Source organism: Sturnus vulgaris, chromosome 2 (assembly GCF_052056855.1).
Source record: "Sturnus vulgaris isolate bStuVul1 chromosome 2, bStuVul1.hap1, whole genome shotgun sequence".
Taxonomy (NCBI): Eukaryota; Metazoa; Chordata; class Aves; order Passeriformes; family Sturnidae; genus Sturnus; species Sturnus vulgaris.
Genome location: NC_142244.1, coordinates 59,653,480 through 59,675,690, shown reverse-complemented (window position 1 = coordinate 59,675,690; position 22,211 = coordinate 59,653,480). Strand labels below are relative to the sequence as shown.

Genomic DNA, 22,211 nt, shown 5'->3' with positions numbered 1-22,211 from the left:
CAACCAGTCCTGATGCCAGCAGCAGTACAGCATAAATTTCTACTGTGGAGGTGGCCTTTACCCTGAAAGTTAAATATATCCCTGAAAGTTATTGGATTATACTGCCTTTTACCTAAACCCAGGCTAAAAATATTACCTAATTGTGCTCTATTCTGTAATTGACCTAGTTAACTAGCTGCCACACATAGGCTATATATTCCTCTCTCAAAAAACCCACGATCTTTTCTCAGAGCAGCGAGGCTTCTGTCTTGTCCATTCTTGAAGTGGTATGTCTACATAACGGTAGACATTGTGAATAGAGCACGTCTTCATCTATTAATAAAAAAAACCAAACTACTGAAATTTTGCTCACCTTGAATAAAAAGTTCTTAGGAATGGTCCTTGATCCTCCAAACTGCCATAGAGTATGGAATAGGATGTGAAGTAGAGCATGACTGCATTGCAACTACTTACCCCCAAACAAACAAGCAAAATGATAAAACCACTACTACCACCACCACCACCATCACTACAACACTGACAAAAAGGGAGTTACTTACATTGAGTGAGGATCCCTGTTAAGGCATTTTTGAAACTCTCCTTGGCTTGCTCCATTTCCTGCTCGTGAGCCGCCTTTTCGTTCATGAGCCGGCGGACGTGGCTGTTGGCCGACTGCACCATGGAATAGAACTGGTTGGCAGAGCGACGATTCACCTCGCCCCGCTCAATCCAGGTGAGCAGCACCGTGATGGCCTCGGAAAACTTGCTATCGTCTAGAACAATCAAAGCACGGGTTTCAAATTGCAGGCATAAATATCCTGCTGAGAACACATTTTCTGCTCCATGTCACATTAAAATCACCATAAATCCTGCTTGCACTATATCATATTGGGCAACTTTTGTGTCCTTTGCTCTATCAGATGTAAGAAGCCAATACAGCCATGTGAAACTACATAAATCTTCCTTCAAGACTTGTCTTCTCCTCATTTTCATAGCTTTCTTACAACAAAAAGCAGCCTCCCCCCTTCCCTGTGGCATAAGTCTTCACTCTCACAATGTCTCCCTTAAGCCATTCAGTAATATGGAATGACCTTACAGCAGGAGCAAGGAGACCTCTGTGGTACTGGATTCACTGAGGAAATGAAATGTGTCTGTGTTAATCTGCTCAGCCAAAAGCTCAGTATTGGAGCTTGGGCTCAGCCATACTTCTGTCAACAGATTTCACTAACATCATGTTGTTAATTAAGGAACAATACTGAGGCTGAACAATTCCTCCTCAAAACACTGATTAATTACAAGGAACTGCTTTGAACAGATGACGTGCCTGCATTCATTCTGCATTATTTGTTTTGTACTATTTGTTTAATGTTTCACATTATATATGTTTTTTTAAAGGATTCCAGATGAATCCAGGAAAACACCTGGATTACAGCTTCATGTTTACCATTCAGGTAACAAATGTTGTTTTTCTCTGCAGAAAGATTGCCAAAACTGAAGGCTAGACTTTGTACACTCCCTCCCCAGGTAATCTTCTTTCCTCTGACAGTGCTCTCAGCTTCCTCAGAAGACTCTAAGCGCAGCATCCATTACACTTCAGGCTTCATCAGGATTAAGAGGAAACATTTCTTTTTAAGTCCCATTTAGACTGAACTGCAAGAAAATATTATTACAACAGTGTCTTCCTGTGGAACCACTTTTGTGCAATTCAATATCATTTTTTCACCAGGATTTTATTCTATAAAACTTCAATTTCCCAACAACTCATTTTAAACATCTCATCTAGTGCTTTTTGGTTACATTTCTTTATATATATTTTAGAAAGCATGCATACCTTTTTTGTAGGAGAAGGTATAGGTTATAGCAGGAAAATATAGTGTAGTCAAAACCAACAGACAAAACAAAAACTGGAAAATACTAAACCCAGCCAACTGTGTTACAGGATACAGAAACATGTGACACAGTTTGTAAATGTACAAAGAATAATGAAACACCAATTGTTAAGTGATGATTTTGGCTTTTATTCTGAATCAATAATCACTTACCTAAAAGGCAAATAGCCTAAAATACAGAGGACTAGTGACATGCTCTGTGCCCACAGCCTCTGAAGAAGAGATTTTTACATTGCCTGATCTTTTAACATCTTATTAACTGAAACATGCTTTCAGCTACAGCAGTAAGATTCACTCTCCACAGCTGAATAGGCATGTTCACCTAAGATCCCTAAAGAAAAGACTGCAAAATAACACATAACACCCTAACACATACAGTGGTGTATCTGTTGCAAAACATTAACATGTGATTCATTATCACCATTCATTAATTTAGCTGGGCAGGAAGAGTCACATGAGCATCCTTTCATTTCATATTGTCTCCTTGGATTAGACTCCACTTCTGAGCTCGGCTGGATACATATGCAGCAGGAATGTATTAAGTGGCTCTGATGAGCGAGGTTGGCTGAATATAGACCCCAGAAAAGCAAAATGTAAACAAGACACATGCAAAGCCTCTTCACTGCAAGAAAAACACAAGGATAAGGCTCTCCAGAAGACTTGGGCAAAATCTTCAGTCTGCTGAATTGCATGGGAACTGAATGTCAAAGATGCAATACAGCCAAGAACTCATCCCCGGAACACAATGTTTATTATAATTACACCAGTAAATAAGAATAACCTGTACTGGTTTCTGGCCATGTTAAGATATTCCCATGCATGAGGAAAATCAGCAGCACAGAAACATCCTCCCTTTTCCTTATGTTAGTCTCTCCCCAGTACTCATTTATGTGTTGCTTTGCTATAGAATCTCTATGAAATAAAAACACCCTCCCCTCATTTTGTTTTTATCAGGCACAGTGGGTGTCTGTAAGGGATGTTCGTAAACATATCATCCTTCTGCCACATAGATTCTACCCATTTAAAAAGACATGCTGAAAGCATGTTTTCATCATACTGCAATTCTAGGGAGCTGCAGAGGTCTCTGGGACTGTAATAGTTAATTCACAGCTCTGTATGAGCAGAAAAAAATCATTTCATTGGTAAACATCAGCATCTTCATTGATTACATAATTAGAAGTTACATTCAAAAATGCTAGAGGGTAAAATATGCACAACAGGAACATTAACATTAGTTAATAAAATCGTTTCTCTACAGTTTTAAAATTTATTTCACCTTAATTTCTAACTTCTATATTCTTGAGCTCACTCCGTGAACTGGTATAAGGTAACTCACTGTGAATCCATTTTTTTCATCCAGAATACAGTGACTCTTTCTGAGCAATGAGAGATTACTTTAGAAAATCAGATTTTTATATGAGATTGTTCATTTCTTTCTTAGTTAGTAGATAAATAGTAGAAGAGATGCAGCAATGGAATCTAATTTAAACAGAGCATGAGCTGCCTTATGATTGCAGCCGTTCATTAAAAAAATAAAACAAAACTCCTAATTCTGTTCAAAATTATTCCCTCATGGTAGGATGCACATAATTATACACTGTTTAAAAACACACTCTTCAAATAAATTCCTTTATATAAGACATGTTCCCATATGTAATTGTTCTTTTAAAATAAACATGTGGCAAATTATTTCTTACTCTTAGAGCTCTTTTCTCCTCCAAGTCACAGCATATTCTAAGCAAATAAGGTAGGCTTTATCAGTCCTGTCTTTGTTATCTGTTTAACAGCGAGGTGAACTGTGCTCCAGGAGTGCCTGCTTCCCCCAACTGGCTGCAAAGGGAGCCTGGGTTGGCCTGTTCCTGTATGGCCATCTCTGCAGCAGGCACATGTTTGGTTGGAGTAATCCCAACCATTCCACAAAAGCACCTGCTGCAAGCACCCACCCAGCCCTTGCATCCCTGGTGTCCCGTAAAGGGCAGTTCTAACACAAGCTCTGACAACGTCGTGTCGTTTGAAGATTACCCATCCATCGAGGATGCCTTGCTGGGTGTCTGTCGATAGAGATTTCCAGGTGCTGCCACACTCAATCACAGGGCTCTAGAGATAAGATATTTCAAATTCCTCTTATATCAACTAAAGATATTTGACATTTAAATACTAGCTCGCAATTTAGATGAAATGAAATATAAAGAAAAGAAAATGCATCCCTAGAGCTGCCCAGAAAATTGTTAACAGGAATATTTCTATGAAAAAATGGAATAATTGTTGACAAATGTTTTGCTTTTTTCTGTTTGTGATTTGACCACCTCTAAGTAAACCCAACTGGAATAAACATTTAATTGAAAAAGCTATGATAACAACTGTTACAAAATGGTATCCTGGGAAAAGGTGTTGGAAACAGAGGCTTTCCTTTCAGCTTATGGAATTTCCCTGGTGTAACACAGGGCAGAATACAGCTCGGAGTACCCTCAAATGTGACTATTTATCTCTCAGTGTTAAGCACCTCCATAAAGTGCTTTCACAGCTTGGGTGATGGTGTCTAAGGTCTTAGCCATTAGAAAGGATATAGACTAATCTATCACTCTGAAGCCAGGCACTCAAACACTCTTATTTCTATAATTTTTACATTTATAGATATATTGCAAATACAGCTAACTTGGTATTTCTGTGTTTCAAGAGTGACATTGCTTGCGGGACTTCTAGCTAGGACAAGATCAAACACTGGGCTACAGATTTAGCCTTGTTACTATCTTTTCAACCCTTTCAACTATTTCTCAGAGGTTTGAAAAGTATCTGAGATATTTCACGTAACATTTGGAGCCTCACTAAATCACAGCAAACCTTCTACAGTGTCCTATGGGCTATGGTGCTGCCCAGTGTCACCATACACTATCTCCTGTCCCTAATCTTGCTCCCCTAATGCAACCTCCCAGGCTTGCAAGGACATGCTGGAAAGACAGAGCTGTTGGTCTTTGCTCCAGTGACCGCACCTAGAAAGCTCCTGTGCTGTTTGCCTATGTTTTGGGCTGTATAAATGATCTCATTGTTCTCTGGCCCCTCTGTAAGATGGGAAGGGGCAGCTATACCTTTATGCCAAGTTCTGCCCTACCAGCAGAAACCCAATTAACAAACACCCCTTGAAGGTGTTCTTGGGAGCACTGAGCACGACTGTGCTGCAGGGCAGGCAGAGAAAGGACAAGTGGTGGGATACGTCCCTCCTACTTTGCCTCTGATTAACAGCCTGTCCTCTGCCAGCTGTAGCAGTGCATGGGAAGATGTGTTCCCTGTCTCATCCCCACACTCAGCACTATCCCTTTGCTCATGGTTACCCTGCCCTCAGTCTGCCTGGAGCTGGTCAGACTCCAGTTCCAGTTTGTCAAACTGGGCCCACTTCAGTTATAACTGGAAGGTGGCAGAGTTCAGTTCAGGATGCAAACTTCTTCATTATGTATAACTGCACCCAGGGGAGGATGTATGGCCAAGGTTACTCTTGATTGGACTTCTGATTTGATAATTTATTAAACTATAACTAAGATTTTTAAAATGCAAACACTGAATCCAATACAAAAATAATAAACCTTAGGAGGCAACTGCTGTGGGTGAATCAGGTCAGAGAAAAGGTTCACTAACCTCTCTCATCAGCAGGCTCAGCCCAGCTCCCCTGTGCATCAGGAACAATTTGCTTCCCAGCACACACCACTCACTTCTAGTGCCAAAATGACAACCTATTTTTCTCTTGGCTTAAGAGCTTCTTCTGTACAGTGTCTGCCAGTGACCTAGAAACACAACTCTTCAGTCTACTACCCTCACCTTCTTTTTTTTCTACTCAAATCCCTTATATAATTTTGCTATGCATCACACATATCAGTCTAGTACTTTTGGGATTAATAACATTTTTAACCCAGTGGCATTGCATAACAAGTGAGAATCAAGAAATACAAATTCTTACTGCCAAAGGGTTCTTTTAAAGAATTATTAGTATCCACCTTACTATTTTTTAAATAGCCTTAACTGCATACTATAACCAAGAAACTTTTCCAGTTACGTAACAAATGTCTAGCTGACACTAGATTTGATAAAAATACATGTACATGTTCACTAGAAGATATATTAAAAAGTAGTCTCTCCCCCCTACATAATCAAACTCTTTCTTTCTTTCAAATTAAATCACACAAGATTCTTCCAGGGGTGGGTGTTTCATGTCAGGCTCAGAAATCCATTATCTTCTCCTGCTGATGCCATTATTTCCAATGAAAAGTAATTATGAGGGTATTGAGTTTCTTCCCTATTTCTCAAAATCACACCACAAACTTTCAGAGCAGTGAGCTGCCATTTCCCAGCTCTTAGTAATTAACTTGAGTCACTTTGTGGTGTGGTACATTTAATCCAGTGGGTTTATATTAAAACCTCAAAACCTGCATTGATACAATACAGCTGAAGTGAGGGAGGATGCTTTCAGCAATGCAGTAAGCAGTGAGCACACCTCCTGTAGGCTTTGGGAGGGAGGTGCCCAGGGAATTGGGCTACCAGGCTGCTGATAGCTGAACCCACCTTATGCTCTTCTGCCAGCAGACAAAAGTGCCCTCGCACCATGCCTGCTCACAGCCCCTGTGCAAGGCTCTCAGAGCCAGATGTATTGTGCCACAGCAGATGTCAGCAGCATATGGAAGAGGGAAGGAGAAAATTATAATCTAAAACCAAGAAGGGTGAGTGAACAGATTTGATGCTTAAGCATCGAAATATGTCTGTTTTAGGGCTCTGATATACCACTAATAAAAAAAAAAAAAAAACTGCGCTAAAAAAAGGTCTCAGCATTTAAACCTGGCGTTCACTGGATTTGTTCATAGGATCTCACTTTGCCTCTCCTGACGTAGCTCTGCACTGAATTTGATCCTTTCTGGGTGAGACTTGCCTCTCTGCATAACTGCACTCTTTCTGCAGTGCTCCACCAGTCTGGCTCCCAAGTGCAGGGTGATAATGAAAGCAGGGTATTTTTCTTCTTAGTGAAATATCCTATCTCCCAAGCAATTAAATGTTGTTTATATTTTAAACGATGTGCAAGAGTTGAGATTGCCAGGCTTGATGCTACCTGAGTCTTGTGCAATGCACATCCCTGGTTAGTTCATTCTACTGTAACTGCCATCTATTTATTTAAATTTCCAATCTGTGCTCTCTTCAGGGGATAATGCAGTGCCTGGCAAAGAAGCAGCTTCTCAATTTTTAAATTATATTTCTTAAAATGAAAAACCGTGTAACTTCCCCATGCTCATAAAGAAACACTATATTAAAAAGGGAGGTAAATTCCAGGGTATTGTATATAACACTAAGATATTTATGTCTCCTTTGCTCAAAATATTTAAAAAGCCAGATATTCAGATATAAAGAGATTCTTTTGTTAGGTGATAGAACTATTTAGCTACTCACAGCAAGTAAGACAGATGTAGCATTTTAAAGAATCTTATTTGCAAGAAGTGATTTCTGAAGATGATACCATTAGGTACAGATATGCTTGAATTAAGAAAACCATAATGTTCGAAATTCTGCTTTGAAATACAAATGTCATAAGCAGAGATTAAAATGTTTTGTTCCAATGCACCTGACAGAGCAGCATTCCACTTAAAAAGGTTCAGCCTATCTCCAGTTGTGTCATGTTCTGGGCACCACATGACTTAAATGTTTATGACGCACCCAGGAAAATAGATGTCAGATCATGCAAATTTGAACCTAAATATCTACTGACACATTTCACTGTGCAGTAATAACACATCTGATTTAACACTGAGGAATTAAAATATCAGACACACACAAATGCTGCAATGAACCAGAAGAAGTGAAAGTAGTGTAATAGCAGAAGACAAAATATTCTGCTGGTTTTGTCAAAACAAGAACTCAGGATCTACTTTCAAGGGCTGTTTAACGAGGTAAATAACATTTACACTTCACTGTAAATGACCCTGGATTCCCAGAATTCACATCACAGATGAGAAGGAGCTCAGTGCTCTTCATGTTACTCATCTTGTTGGAATGCTGGAGCTCATTTCATTCTGATAACCAAGGCTCAGGCTAATGGCATGAATGGTCCAGGAAAAAAAATGTCCATACTGCCAACAAGGAGAGAGTTAAGAAGGACTTCATTTGCAGGACTACTGAAGATTGTAATAATTTTTTTTTAAAAAGGAAAAAGGCAAAAGGGGAAGGGAGATACACATAAACAAACACTGTTTGCCACACACTAAATTGGAAAGTAGTGAAAAATTGCACTGGTCTGTGGTTTGATGGGTTTCTTTAATTTCTGCAAAAATCAAATGTTCAAACCAAGTCCTTTGCAGATATGAAGGGATTCAGGGTAGTCCACAGGGAATGGAGAGTATGTAATAAATCTTCATGTATATGAGGCCTCACATACAGTGGATCCCCAGTCCCAGTCACCAGGCACTGAAGAACTGGTTCCTTTGCTCTGTAAAGCTCCACACCAGTGAAGACTACCTGGCTGAAATTTACAATTAACTTCTGTTTCAACTGGCATAAAAGTTCCTCTGTACTCTCTCACCCACAGTCACGGGTGTACCAGGTGATTTCGGCACACCAGAGGAATAGGACTATGCTGACAACACTGGGGCAAGAGCTTCCAGCCAAGTCTGTTAAACCAATGAGTTCTTAGTCTTAGGCTGCGGTTTGCAGAAGGTGAAAAAAAAAGATACTGTCACCTCTGTTACAAACTCAGTAAATATCTAGACCACATTAGGGGAGCGGCTGATAAGCCTACTCCATGTCTGCTCACCATAAGATTTCCTTGCTGTCAGGAATTTCCAAGGTTATTTTGACAACAAAAATTGCTTGGATTCAGACCAAGTTATCTACATCTGTGGTTGCATAGCAGTATCTTGGGTTGAGATATGCTTAGTTATTTTGGCTTGCTTTTTAGCTAATGTTGCCCTGTGAGCTTCTGGAGGCACTGCAGGAGCTGAAACCTGCATATTGGGCACCTGCAGCTCTGTCTCATGAGCTGGCAACAGAGCTCAGGAGTCTTTTGAAGTGGGCACCATACCTTTCCTTAAGAAAATAACTGCAGAGCATCTGCTGAAGAACCAATCTTTCAGGTTAAATCTTGCCAAGTGCAGATATATTGTGATCCCTCTTTACTTTAGGATGAATTGTCCAGGCTTTTGCACCAGTTCAAATGTGTGATTTTAACTCCAAGTTCTACATATCTCTGAGTGTATGTGTATATGTGTATGTCTATGTAGGTTATGTGTGTGTGTGTGTATATATATATATATATATTCTGCTACTTTCACTCAAGCCCATATTTAAATTGTGAATGTATGATGATGGCCAGACTCAATGTTAAAGGTCTTAATATGATTCTATTGCATGAACTGTCCTTTGCCAGAGTTGAAAAATTTTTTTTATTGTTGTGTTACTTCTTTTTTTTAGGATGTCACAAAGAGCTCATGTGGTGATTCCATGTTGCCCAAGGGAGCCCATAAAGTTAAACACCACTATTTTACCCTATGGGTGTGATGCCATAGGGAACGTAAAATAGACCAGTGTAACTGTTGAAGCTCACCTCTGCTTTCTTTACTACCTAGAACAGGGCATACCTCATGCCCACTGAGAATATAGTGGTCTTTTCTGCATTCTCCACCCTTAACTATCTGTACAGATCCAGGGCTGGTGTCTTTAATGTCACAACAAGGCAACTGTTAATTAGCAGAACTTTTAAAATTGCAATATATTATTTTCCTGGATTTTAATAATTTTCAACAACAACAAAAAAAACCAACTACTCTTTTCTCTCTATTTTTTTTTTAATATGGTACATTGCTGAAAGTTTATTTCCAGAGAAACAGTTATAGCATTGGTCTATATTGTGCTAAAAATTTTTTATACTAAACTTGAGCATGTATGTCAAGCTCTGGTTAAATTTCCCTTAGGAGAACCAAAGGCATAAATGCTCGGAGTAGATTTTAATTAAGTATGGAAACTTCCCAAAATGAAAAGAAAAATCCTTCTAAATATAGTCATCTTAAACATCTTGCAAAAAACCACATTCATTTGCCCCAAGCAATGACTAGCCATATGGAAGAAATTGTCCAGACTTCTTGCTTTTTCTGGTTTAGTTCAGGAAACCTGTAGGCCTTACAACATAAAGAAAAACTTCCCTACAAAAGATTAACTCCTAAAATATTCAACTAAAACCAGATGGATCTAAAACTAGACTGGAAGCTAGGTATGAATTAAAATTTCTTATACTACGGCCTCTTTTCTCCTGGTCTATCAACCCATCTGGGTTATTTTACCAATCTATCAGTTGGATAGATCCATGATTTTATGGAGAAGTGTATTTGGTGGGGATGAGAGTCAGCCAAACTAGTAAGTGACTGAGGTAGTAGTGACAACTAACAGCAACCAATGCAGTACTCAGAGAGACAGCAGGGTGCATCTCTGCTCCACGCTCCAAGGATGAAACACTTTGCACTGTCCTTCTTCAGCTGCCCAGACACGTTTCATAGTTAGAACAGAGACCAGCGTGATGACAGCTGGATAGTCTAAGCCTAATCTAGATAATTCTGAAATAGTGGCAAGAATCACAGCTTCTTGTGACCTGGCACACAGTTAAGCAATGTGCCTGGCCATCATGGGGGAAAGAATGCCAAACACAACTGCTAAACACTTGATGAAAATAAATACAACTCCAAGCAGTGTAAGAGTTGTTTACTAGATATTTCTTTTAAATTTTGTTACCATGAATAACTTTATTTCTTCCCTTCTTGCTGTTTATGTTAGCTATTAAAATAAAATGAATCCTCAAAGTGCACCCTTGAAAACTATTAACTCAGGAAATGCACCTAGAAAAAAACAAACAAGGAAGCAAACACATACCAAAACATGACACCATACTGCACAAGTAATTCTAACCCTAAAGAGGGAATGAAAGAATGGATGGTGTGTGTCAGAGATAAGTTTTGTCAGCTCATGAGGACAATTTGAATGCCAGAGACAGTCAAATGCATGTGATGGAGTAACCTACATGTCAAGAATTAAATTAATTTTAAGAATAAGGCCTTTCATATGAAGAAGGATGCTTGCAACAAGTTATCTTACTGTGAGAGTATTTCCAAGATACACGATTTCAGCAACTTAACAGAAAAAAAAGCCCATCTGTAGCATTCTGAAGGCTGTGTTTCAGCTGTTAAAGCACAGGTAGATAGACAGATGTCATGCATTTCCAGCAGGTGGGCGAGTATCATCACCATTGGCATAGAAAGGGCAAAGAAAGCCATTTCAGTGGGGGAGAGCTAACAGGGCAAGTAATGAAACACATCACAGAGAAACTCTTCACTGCTCTGGCCTCTGCATGGCTCCTGCTTTTAAGGAATAATAAACTGAGAAGTAGCAAATGCTGCTTACCTTTCAATTTTTCAGCCAGCAAAGCAGCTTCGTGTTCAGAATAATGCATTATTGCTGGAGGTGAAGGAGGGCGCAGTCTGTCTTCTTCCATTTTGCGTCTGTGGCGTTCTTCTCTGGCCAACATTCTTTGTTTGCATTCCCATTCATAAAAGTCATCTCTTGCCTGAGCAAAATCAACATGAAGGCGACCTGAATCCTTTTTGTCTGTGCTAGATCCTAATCTCATGCGGTAACCTGAAATCAAGAAGTAGAACTAACTGTTGCAGGATTTATTTGCTTAAATTTTTCTTCATTTTTCCCCCCTTTTCAAGTGCAGCCAGGTAAAAATGTACATTAACAGATTTCCACATGTCTATGCAATATCTATCAATCATCATGTTTTCACAAGAAGATAAACATCCATCCACTCATTTTTCTTCACAATTTCCTGGACCACCTATCACCATAGTAGATGAACTGAAAAGTCAACCCTAAGGTATAAAACCTACATTTCTGTTTAGAAGTCTGTCAAAATATGTAATTCTTGCACTTGATGCTCCCAACTCTTAAAAGCACAACAATCAGATAAACAAAAAACAATTACAAAAAAAAACCCCAAAAAACCCAATATTGTTTTAGTCTGAATGGAGAGTCTTTCTTCCCCTGATCCTGTTGAGATCATGTTCAGTCTAGTGTTTGTCTCCACCCTGCCAAAGGAATTGGAAGTATGGGGAAAGGCTGAATTTTCTAATAACCATGACTACAGGTGAACGGGGAAATTGTGCTACATAAATTCCTGTGCTACAAAGAGGATGGTTCCATAACTACAGTGATGCTAGATCAAATTTTGAGACTTTACAATTGCAACCACTATTTTCAAATTCCCCAGTGAAAATAATCTAGCAGCAAATATAAATCACCTATAAATTAATTGAGTTCATAATTCCTTAAAGTAATTTCTAAAGTAGGGACAGATTTATTAGGCATTTGCAAGACTCCTTTCAGAACAAATAATGAGATCTGTTGTGCCTTATCTTTAGGGATATTCTGCATATTCGTAATTTGGTCAGTGTATCATATTCTAAAGTTAGCACACTGCAAAGGCTTCAAGTTAAGGGCTACACAGCAGTACAAAAGGGCCCTGCTCTGAACTAAAACCCTTGACTACTGTCAGAGGTCAAAAAAATCATGCCAGAGCTGTAAGAGGAGCTTTTTGTGGCCATATTTAGGCACCTGTCTTTTTTCCAAGTTTTATTTCTGAAGCACAAAAATATATACAGAGCAGTTCATCTAAGTTTTAAAATGACAACTCAGAGAAAGTGTGAGAAAATACTATGTAGAAAGCTACAGAGTCTTCAAATGTGGGTAAAATTAATCAGTCTACACAGGATAGCTCCAATTTCTTCATGCCAACATGCAACAGCCCAGCAGAGATTTCTCAAATGACAGGATGCTGCAGAGATGAACTCTGTGCTGAGCTGGCACACAGGAAGCTCTTCAGAAAAGCACACTACTGCAACCACTGCATAATAACTCCAGGAAGAGGAAACTTCTATTCAAAATGTCAGGAAAGATGGTGTTTGCTGCTTTTGATCTGCAATCCAAGAGAACCTAACTTCCAGTCTTGTGGTTTCCCTGTGGTTTTAAGAGCTTTAGCACCTCACCACCACAGTTAAAACTCAGTTCCAAGCTCCCTCCAGGAATAACAAAGCTGAGAATTGTGTGGTAGATTAAGCACATCCTTGCAAAAATGCATATCTAGGCATACTCTTTTACTGCTGGAAAAACATCCTGCTGTATGAATACAAGGAATTGTCTGTACTACAGCAGACGTGAGACAATAGCTTCAAAGACATTAAATATCCATATATATAGTGATCCTTCAAATAAAAATTAATCTGGATGCCTTTTGATTTGATATTTTCCTTTCAAACACCTTGGGGAGTTCAGCAAAGGAGTCTGCAGGTGAGGAAAAGATATGACTTTCATTGTCCAGCAAGGAGCCCAAACCCAGATGAAAAACTTGAGCTGAATGTTTCAGAGGTCCTTCAAAACCAGAAGGCACAAAAAACTGCTTCACCAAGGAATGGTTTTGGTAGGTTCCTACCAATGGAACCTATCAAATCTGATCTCCAAGATTCAGGAGCTTGGGGTGAAATAAAACTGGAGTGGCAATGGAGGAGATTGTTTATTGTTTAAATTCCTCTTGACTCTGCTTTCTCTAGCTTAGAGACGTAAACACCTCTCTTTCCCTCAAAAAGCTTTTTGTGGCCATATATGTAGCTCTAGTTCCAAGGTGGGAAGGGAAGGGTTACAGATACATCCTATTCAGTGTGACATAATAGAAGAAGAGCGTGGGTGACCTTTCAGAACTAATGAGGGTGTAATTATATGGTTTTATCTATAGAGGTGTAGGCACAAAGGAGTCAGCCAAAAGGGGTCAGTGGTGCAGCTACCCTGATAGCTGTGACAAATGTTAGCCCCCTGCTCCCCGCCAGTTTGGCGTGCCAGCTGCATTCCTCACACAGTGCTCGCTCTGTGCCAGAACAGCATGATCAGCAGTGAAAAGGACACTGCCAAGGTGCCAGGTCTCGTGAACCTAAAATTAGATCTCCCAGCTGGGCTGCACTTTCCAGGAAGACTCAATCTCTCTTCCTCTCCCCCCACCATCTTTTGTCTCCATTGGCAGGAGCACAATAGTTATGGGCAGAGACAGAAATGCAGCACTGCAGGAGGCAAAACTCTTGTGGACTTCAAGGCCCCTCACATAAGCTGAATAAAGAATTAATGAAAAGGACTGTGCATCTATAGGTTTTGTGTGCACTGGCAAAGCTGAGTTGTGTTAAAGTGGCCCTCATTTTTTAAGTAAATAAAAGAACCAGAACAGTGTACATTGCAGTGGCACTGGACAAATGGTTCCCTTGGGATACCAGTTTAAGTGCCTTCAAATCAAGAGATTTTGGAAATTTACCATGAATCACACTAAAAAAAAAAGTGACTGCTTGTTTAACCCTAAAGATTGAAGGCTGTCAGCCAGCCATGTGATTTCCACCAGCACAGAAACTTGAACAACCTGGCTAAGAAGGGACCTTGGATATCACCTAGTCCAGAGCAGGGTTAGCTTCAAAGCCAGACCAGAACGCTCACAGTTTGGCATCTTTCCCTTAACAAAAACAACAAATGCCATTAGGATGGTTTCTTGCACCCTCATATATTAGGCTTTGCAGACACTATAGGACCAATGGCCTGGCAGTGAAGAACAGACTCTTTCATGGGTTGATAACCAGAAAGACCCTGCATGCACAACTGGCAGGTTCTATTTTGTACACGAGATCCTCAGGCACCCATCTGTGCTGGAAATTTTGAGCCCCAAGGCAGCTGGGAGGCTCGTTCTTTTTCAATATCATGTCTCCCTATTGATGTTTGAGGGTGTTTAAATGCATGAGAGAAACACCTGGCACTGCCTCCCCTTCATGCATGGGCAATGAATTTTTTTCCCCATCTCTTTGCTCAGGGCTACAGCAAGCATTAACTTTGTGCCTGGCTTGTCATTTTTAATTTCAGGTTTGCACACAGTGGAAGAGGAAAAGACTTTGGGAACTTGCCAAGATCCTCACTTTAAAGGAGAAGAAACAGGAAAAGTTAATGAAGGTGCTAAATAAAAATCAAACAGTATTTTCATATCACAGGTCTAGTGCAAACTCCATGGCTTGACTTACCTTTGAGTGTTGCTTTACTGGGGACCAGCCAATAGCTGAGGGCTAACTGGGGATCTAGATCAGAGTGTTAATGGTGATCAGATCAAAATAAACGAGTAAATGGTACTGAAAGGAAACCCACAGGGGAAAATATCAGCACAAGAAAAATGCATACATGAGCTTTTGGGGTATAAACGGGTCTGCCTGCAGAGACCTGTTTGTCTCATATATTCAAGTCTGAGGCCATCAATAGTTGCAGGAGTTATCAGCCAAATGAGTAAAGTACATACAGTTTTGAGAAAGAGCTTTCTCATGGGCTGGTATGATGATTTTAGAAAGTCTTTTCTTTGGGAGATCAAAATATATCTTTAAGGGTTAAATGAAACCTAGCATTCCTCAAGTCAACATTTTTATCATAGCCTTCTACCCATCCGGTCTCCCTTTCATACACATTTACTTGGGAATACAAAGGAAAAAAAAATCAGTGATTAAACTGCTTGATGGATTTTGTAATCACTTGCTCTATTCTGATGATAAGCATGGGATAAATGCAAAACTTGATGAGATTAGATGGGGTAGACAGATAAAACTGATTAGGTAGACAAAATTATCATTATACCAGAAATATCAAAGGCATGACTTTCTCCTAATATAATACACATACTATATTTGTACATCTCTTTTGTCTCTTACAGGGAAAATAAAATGCCTTAAAAATATGCTTTGTTCCCACCATTTCAGAATATATTATGTTTGAGAATGGAATAAAGACTGGTAAACCATCCCCAATATTTCAATACAAGGAAAACATGCCCCTGCCTAGTGCAGACCTCCCTGGTAGTGGTGGGGGAACGGTCAGTGCTTCATGTTTCCTCTGCAGAGCTCAGCAGCCTTGGTAAAAAGAAGTGGAACGTGGCTACAGAGTGCTCCTGCATTTCTTTCTCATCCCTGTCAGTTCCACTTGTTCTTTCCCTTGTCTGGTTGGAGACAATAGGTACAACCCTTTGGAAGAATGAAAAGGTGTGGAGGGAAAAAATGATGGGCAGGGATGCTGCGGATATAAAAGGAAGCACAGACAGCAGCATGACTGTGACAGAAGGAAAGATGGATGGATCAGGAACTTGGAAGTAAATTTGCAGAAAATTCCAAATGAGGAAGAATGAGAAAAGGAATCTTCCACCTCTTTTTCTACTCATGTCCCGTCTTCTGAGCGGTCCAGTGCATTATGAATGAGAACACATGGCAGCACACAGAATTTCCTACCTCTATGGTCCTTCAGGATTTAAGACAAATGAAATTAAAATAAAACTTGACTTGGAGAGAAGCAAAGAGTGCAGCCTTTGCTGCTGAGAAGCAGGAAGCCGAGTTGGAGGAGCACTGGTTCTGGTGCAGGGTATCAGCCTTCACATTTTTGAGCTTTTCTTTGCTCTCTTTTTTGCCACCGTTTGTTGATCATAATACAGTAATACCAGTTCCTATGGAATCTGGTGTGCCTCTCTTCTGTTCTGTTACTAGGGTCCCCTAAACAGAAGCTGGAAGCTGCTAAATGTGCTACTGCTTGTGATGCCTCTAATATGCTGCAACGATCTACAGCATTTTGGGAGTACCATGAAAAAGCAAATAAATAAGAAGCATGGAAATCAGCAACAGATTTACACAGACCCCATAAAAATCATCATTTTCTGTAGTTCTTCAAATAGGTATTTAAAGAAAGCAAGCAAGTTAGAAAAAAACCCTCAAACAACCTAAAAATCCTAAGGAAAACCTTTGTGAAACAAAGGAGCTAGGTTTTTCCTGATTACATATTTCAAAAGTTGAGAGGCTTCTTTTTTTCTTTTTCTTTCTTTCTCTCTTTCTCTTGTTCTCTTTCTTTCTTTCTTTCTTTCTTTCTTTCTTTCTTTCTTTCTTTCTTTCTTTCTTTCTTTCTTTCTTTCTTTCTTTCTTTCTTTCTTTCTTTCTTTCTTTCTTTCTTTCTCTTGTTCTCTTTCTTTCTTTCTTTCTCTCTCTCTCTCTCTCTCTCTCTCTCTCTCTCTCTTTAGTTGATGGTGATTTGAGAGATAGCTTGTTTCTAGCTGTGTGAGCCTCCTATGGATACCTACAGGATGTTGAGATTCTGTGCTTATTGCTAAACAGGAGATGGTCAGAGTGGGAGCTCAAACAAGAATCCTGGGTTGTTAACTCTCTCCCAGCTCAAAAGGATGGTTCCAGTGGGTGATTTAAGGTCACCTGGAACAGGGTGGGTGTATGTAAGCCAGTCTGTATCAGCTTGTCTTGGCCAAGGAGCAGTCCCTGCACTTTGTTTATTCAAGAATACATTACATATGAGTTGAAAGTGTTACACTACAATTGCGAGGCAAAACAGTGCTTTTGAGTCTCTCCAGGACTCAGAAAGATGGATGAACCAGCCTGTGGAGTGCAGACAAATACATACAGTGCGTGTAAGCCAACCCAGTAAGGTGAAAAAGGACTTGGTTAGCAAGTCAATCCTCAAATGAAGGAGATTTTAACCTCAAGAAGTCACAGAAGCCTAAAATGTGAAAGCAGATTTGTTTTTCATCTTTTGCCTTAATTTTTTTCCCTGTGAATTAGAGGTTGGGGGGGTTGTTTGTTTGCTTGGTTTCTGCTTTGTTTTGGGTCTTTTTTCGTCTGTTCCTTTGTTGGAAAATAAAGCTATTCTGAAATTTTACACCCTGTAGTTTCTGTAGCACTCGTTGTCATGGGAGGCAACAGACGCAGCCTACAGATGGGGCTCAGAATCTAACCCATGCAGTAGCTGAATACATGCATGCATAAAGACAGACTTTATTCAGGCTGCACCACAAATCTATAAAAATATGCCAGTGAAATTGCCAGCCTATCAGAAAAATTGGCACTGGAAAACAGCAGAGTTCCTGGCCTGGTGCCCTCCTCTTTCCACAACCTGCGAGCAAAACTATATAAACCTGCGTAAATCGAAAATAAGATTGTTCTGTGGTGAATTTCATGATCTGCTGCATTGTCGGGATGTCAGGAAATTGCTCCCAGTTAAGTAACATACAACACCATGCATGAGTCTTGGCAGACAGAGAGAAATAACAGAATTGCTCCTTGCCACTCCATGCTACAGCCACTGAGTTCAAGAAAGACTTGCTGAGATAAAAGCTAAGAAAATAAGCAAGCATTAGCATCACAAAATACAAATGAGAAGCAAGGAAAATCCATTAAAGAATGTGAAGTACCAGAAAGGTAAATGGCTTTATCAACCATGAACTCCTCTGCAAAACGAATGTGACAAAAATTCTTCTTGCTTTTCCGAATTGCTGTTATATCTCCACACTGCTCAAAGACTTCCTGAATAATTTCCTCCGTTGCGTTTTCTGGTAATCCTCCAACAAACACTGTTTTACACCCAGGAGGTCTCTCTCTTGTTGAAGGTGGTGGAAGATCTAAGTCAAAACAGAAATCACATTGGAATACAAAATTTGTCTTTTGATCTATTGGCTCTATTCACCCCTTTAATCAGTTCTGGGCAGCAACAGTTACTTGACATAGTATAGAGGCAGAAGAGAGGGACAAGCAAAATAATTGAAGATTGCAGAAACTATCCAAAATTGATTACTTGAATATTAGCTCTGTCAAGCTTTAGGTGGTACTTTGAACATTAATTCCTGCCCCTGCAGGTTGTTGTCCAGGACAGACGGTGTGGTCTAAAAGGGTCTTTCTTTTCCCTGTACAGCCACACAAAAAACAGAAAAATATTCTGCTTCAAAGCAGAGGAGCTTCTGCAACTGATTTGACCCTGAGCACAGATCTCAGTCTCTAGTGCAGTGCATTCAAAGCCTGAACTGCATCATCTCTGGCTCATACCCATCACTCACCATGCTCACCAAGTGTGGGGGCTGTGAGCAAGCCCATGCTGTGCTCACCCTGTGCACTTCGGCTGGACACCTTTCCCTGATATTAGCATAATTTCATTTCTGTCTCAGAGTGCAGGAGCACAGCAAACAGAAGAACAAAGTGGGAAACACAACAAAGTGACAGCATGATGAAAACACTGTGCCGGTTATCTGTTTTGTCTTGTTGCCAGATAATGGAGCAGACGCCAGCACAGGGGAAGGATAACCTCATTGTTTACAAGTGCTCATGAGGTGGAGTAGCTAGAAATGCTACCTTAATGTATATACAGAGAGAATGTATACACACTTATATCAGAAAAATTATTAAATTTTTGAAAGCTGTGTTAAAAAAGAAGCTACCATAACACTTCACCTTGTCTATACACAATGAAAGTAATTCTCAAAGAAGGAATCTGATAATATGACTTACTTTTTTGGTCCTTTTACACACTAAAGGAGGTTACAGCTTTAAAGTGTACATATATATACACATACCTATATACTCATATATAACCAGTTTGATTAAACTGTGATCTGGGTACACTGCAAATCCAGAGCACCTGAACATTTGCCTAACGTTCTCATTTCACAGTAATAGTGAAAGTCACTGGTATGATATCTCTGAACCTCATGGAACCAGCACACAAAATCAGGGTTTGTGCCTTTGTATCTCAGGGGGAAGAGTTTTCTATTTGGGCAGTCACAGAAGGAACAGGAGAGCACCACATAACCTTTATGTTTTGTGACATCCTGATCTACTGGAAAGACAGGTATCAACTATGAGCACTGTAGATCTTTAGGCTGTGTTACTTTTCTTTAAGTACTTTTCTTTGTGTAGAAGCTGCATTTTTTTTTATGTGACCTTACAGAGATGAAAAAGGATGCTCCTATACCATACCATGCTTTACACAGAATAGACCTTAGAAGGAAAGACCACACATGCCTGTAATTAAAAAGCATAACTGATATTAGATAAAAAAAATTCATGCAATATATTTAGGAAAGGAATATTCTTTCTTCAGGTCCACTTACTTGGGTTTGGAGGGAAGAGCGTGCAGCTTTTGCAGTGAATTATTTCTTTGACTACAGGCACATCTGTTGGTGGTGGTGGCGGCACTAACCCCATGCCTGGTATCATTGGGTTAATCGGAGTGATTCCAGTCATCATGCTAAGGCTTGGATCAAAGCCTGGTACACAGATTGAATCTGTAAGTATAGAACATAAAATCCCAGCTTATAAATCTTGAAACTACCTGTTAAAATTTTCTTGTACAGACAGTTTCACTTTGTTTTCCTTGTTTGTTCCCACAAGCGTCACTTTGAGAATTAGGAGAAGGAGAAAAGGAAAAATGGAAAAAAAGAAAAGGCAGAGAAATAGGGAGAAGATAGGGAGAAGGAGAGAGAGAGGGAAAGGAAGAGGAGGAGGGGGATGAGGAGGAGGGAGCTGCATTCTCAGTGGAAAAAAAATAAACTACGCATAAAAAAGGGAATGTTACATAATCGAAAATATTAACACGACTGAGTAAAACATAGCACATTAAAGTGTAAAACCATGCACCACGATTATCTGTTATTATCTGGAATCCAATTTTTTGTTCATAATGCTACTGGGGTGTTTACATTGCTTTCTGCCCAAAGCATACAAAGAATATAATTTAACATTGATATGTCCTCTCCATCTAATTGTCAGACAGATTTATCACAACATAGCCTTCTCACACATGTGACCTTGATTTACAAACAATACAGAGAAAGATGCATTTCTGGCTGCTTTATAGAAGTCTAGTTAGCCAAGACTTCTAAACAATTTTACTCTGGAATATAAATTTTCAGCTGCACAGAATGGGGTCTTTTTGAACCTTGGAATTAATTCCTTCTTGTTATTTAATCGGATTAGTAGATTCTCCTCAACACATGTACTATTAACATATAGCACTACAGCCTCATAAAGTAAAATGAATATTTGGCAAGCATTGCTCTTTCTCCTTCCTGATCTCTTTGCCAAGACTTCCATACGTATTACTTAAAGCTGAAAGATTTACTGGGGAGCACCAGTGCTTTAACACCAAGAATTGTAATAAGCAGATGTTTCAGAGGAACCGAGAGCCAACTTCTGAAATTCGCTTTCGTTAAAAACAAGGCTTTGGGTTTCTTGAGGTATAATGAATAAAATATTTTGAGAGACCTATCTCTTTGTTGGCATAACACTGCTGCTATTTGGCATCATCAATTATTTAAAAGAAGAGAGTTACTTTGGTGTTCTATACAGATTTTCTGCTGAGTTTTCTGGCTAGCAACTGGAAAGTATTTAGTGATACGTGTAAACATGGGGTTTGGTAGCTCAGGAGCTTGTTTATTTTGATGAAGCAAAGGGAAGAGGGAAACAACAACTTCTCAAGCATTTTATATGTATGTATATACGCACACATATACATACACGAGATCTGAGCTGATTTTTAAAGGCCAGCATGATTAATGAAATGTGACCAGAGAGACACCAGTTTCTTCATCCCAAATCTGCTGCTGAGAAGCTATGTGGCCTTGGGTCAGCCCTCTGACCTTTCCATATCTTCATTTCTACATCTATAAAACAGGCACAGCAATACTCACTTACTGTTGAGTACTAGCTCACTTTTTTATAGCACTTTGAAGGTGTAAAGCACTCTGTGGGGGCTCAAAATTAGCATTATTATTCCTGTGGAACATCCATAATCGTCTTCTCCGGGAAGGACAACTGAGGACTGAGAGCTACTCTAAGAGAGCTCATATCTGTCTCAACTGCATGCTCCCTGTTCTTCACGCACCGACTGTGAGCCTTTACCACCTTCAGGCAGTCCTGTACAACAAGCGTAGCAAGTGCACAGTAAGCAAGGATTTGCTTTGGGCTTAGTGAAGACTAGTATTAATGAAAAGTCATGATATTACATTACTTTTTTTAATAAGTGGGTTTATGAAAAAGGATTTGCTCTGGGTGTGATGCTTTTTTTTCAGTATTGATGTATATGCATTGCTTTTCAGATTTAGCTTTGAAACTTGGAGCCTGTCGTTTATTCTGCAAGATGCAGTGATGGCTATATATTAAATATTCATGGTGAATTCTGAGTGATAAAGTTAGAGGTGAAAGAGCAACATATAATTCAAAGAAGTCCTTAGGCTATGCTAATAATCTTAATCTCATTTTTACAAGTCAGGCTTCTGACAGAAGACCATCCTGTGTAGCACTCTCTGGCTGTGTGTGGAACTCCATCCTGGCTATTTGCTGTTAAAGCATCCCATAGAGCTCAGTGGGATGCAAAGCGGGTCACCACGCTAACATCCAACACACTGTGTCATACCAGAACTCTCCTGGGATCAGGAGAGTCCAAATGAGGCATTTT

General features: G+C 39.7%; 1 protein-coding gene across 4 annotated transcripts in view; it reads right to left on the bottom strand.

Moving 5' to 3' along the window:
* The window catches only part of ENOX1 (ecto-NOX disulfide-thiol exchanger 1), a 353,807-nt gene that overhangs the window by 79,644 nt on the left and 251,952 nt on the right, over positions 1 to 22,211 (bottom strand). For all 4 annotated transcript variants that reach the window (XM_088159695.1, XM_088159696.1, XM_088159694.1 and 1 more), the window contains 4 exons: positions 19,867 to 20,040; positions 18,178 to 18,384; positions 11,283 to 11,516; positions 540 to 752 (listed from right to left, as the gene is read on the bottom strand). In XM_088159695.1, coding sequence (XP_088015821.1) covers positions 540 to 752; positions 11,283 to 11,516; positions 18,178 to 18,384; positions 19,867 to 20,040 — 828 coding nt within the window. The remainder of the gene's footprint in view (positions 1 to 539; positions 753 to 11,282; positions 11,517 to 18,177; positions 18,385 to 19,866; positions 20,041 to 22,211) is intronic.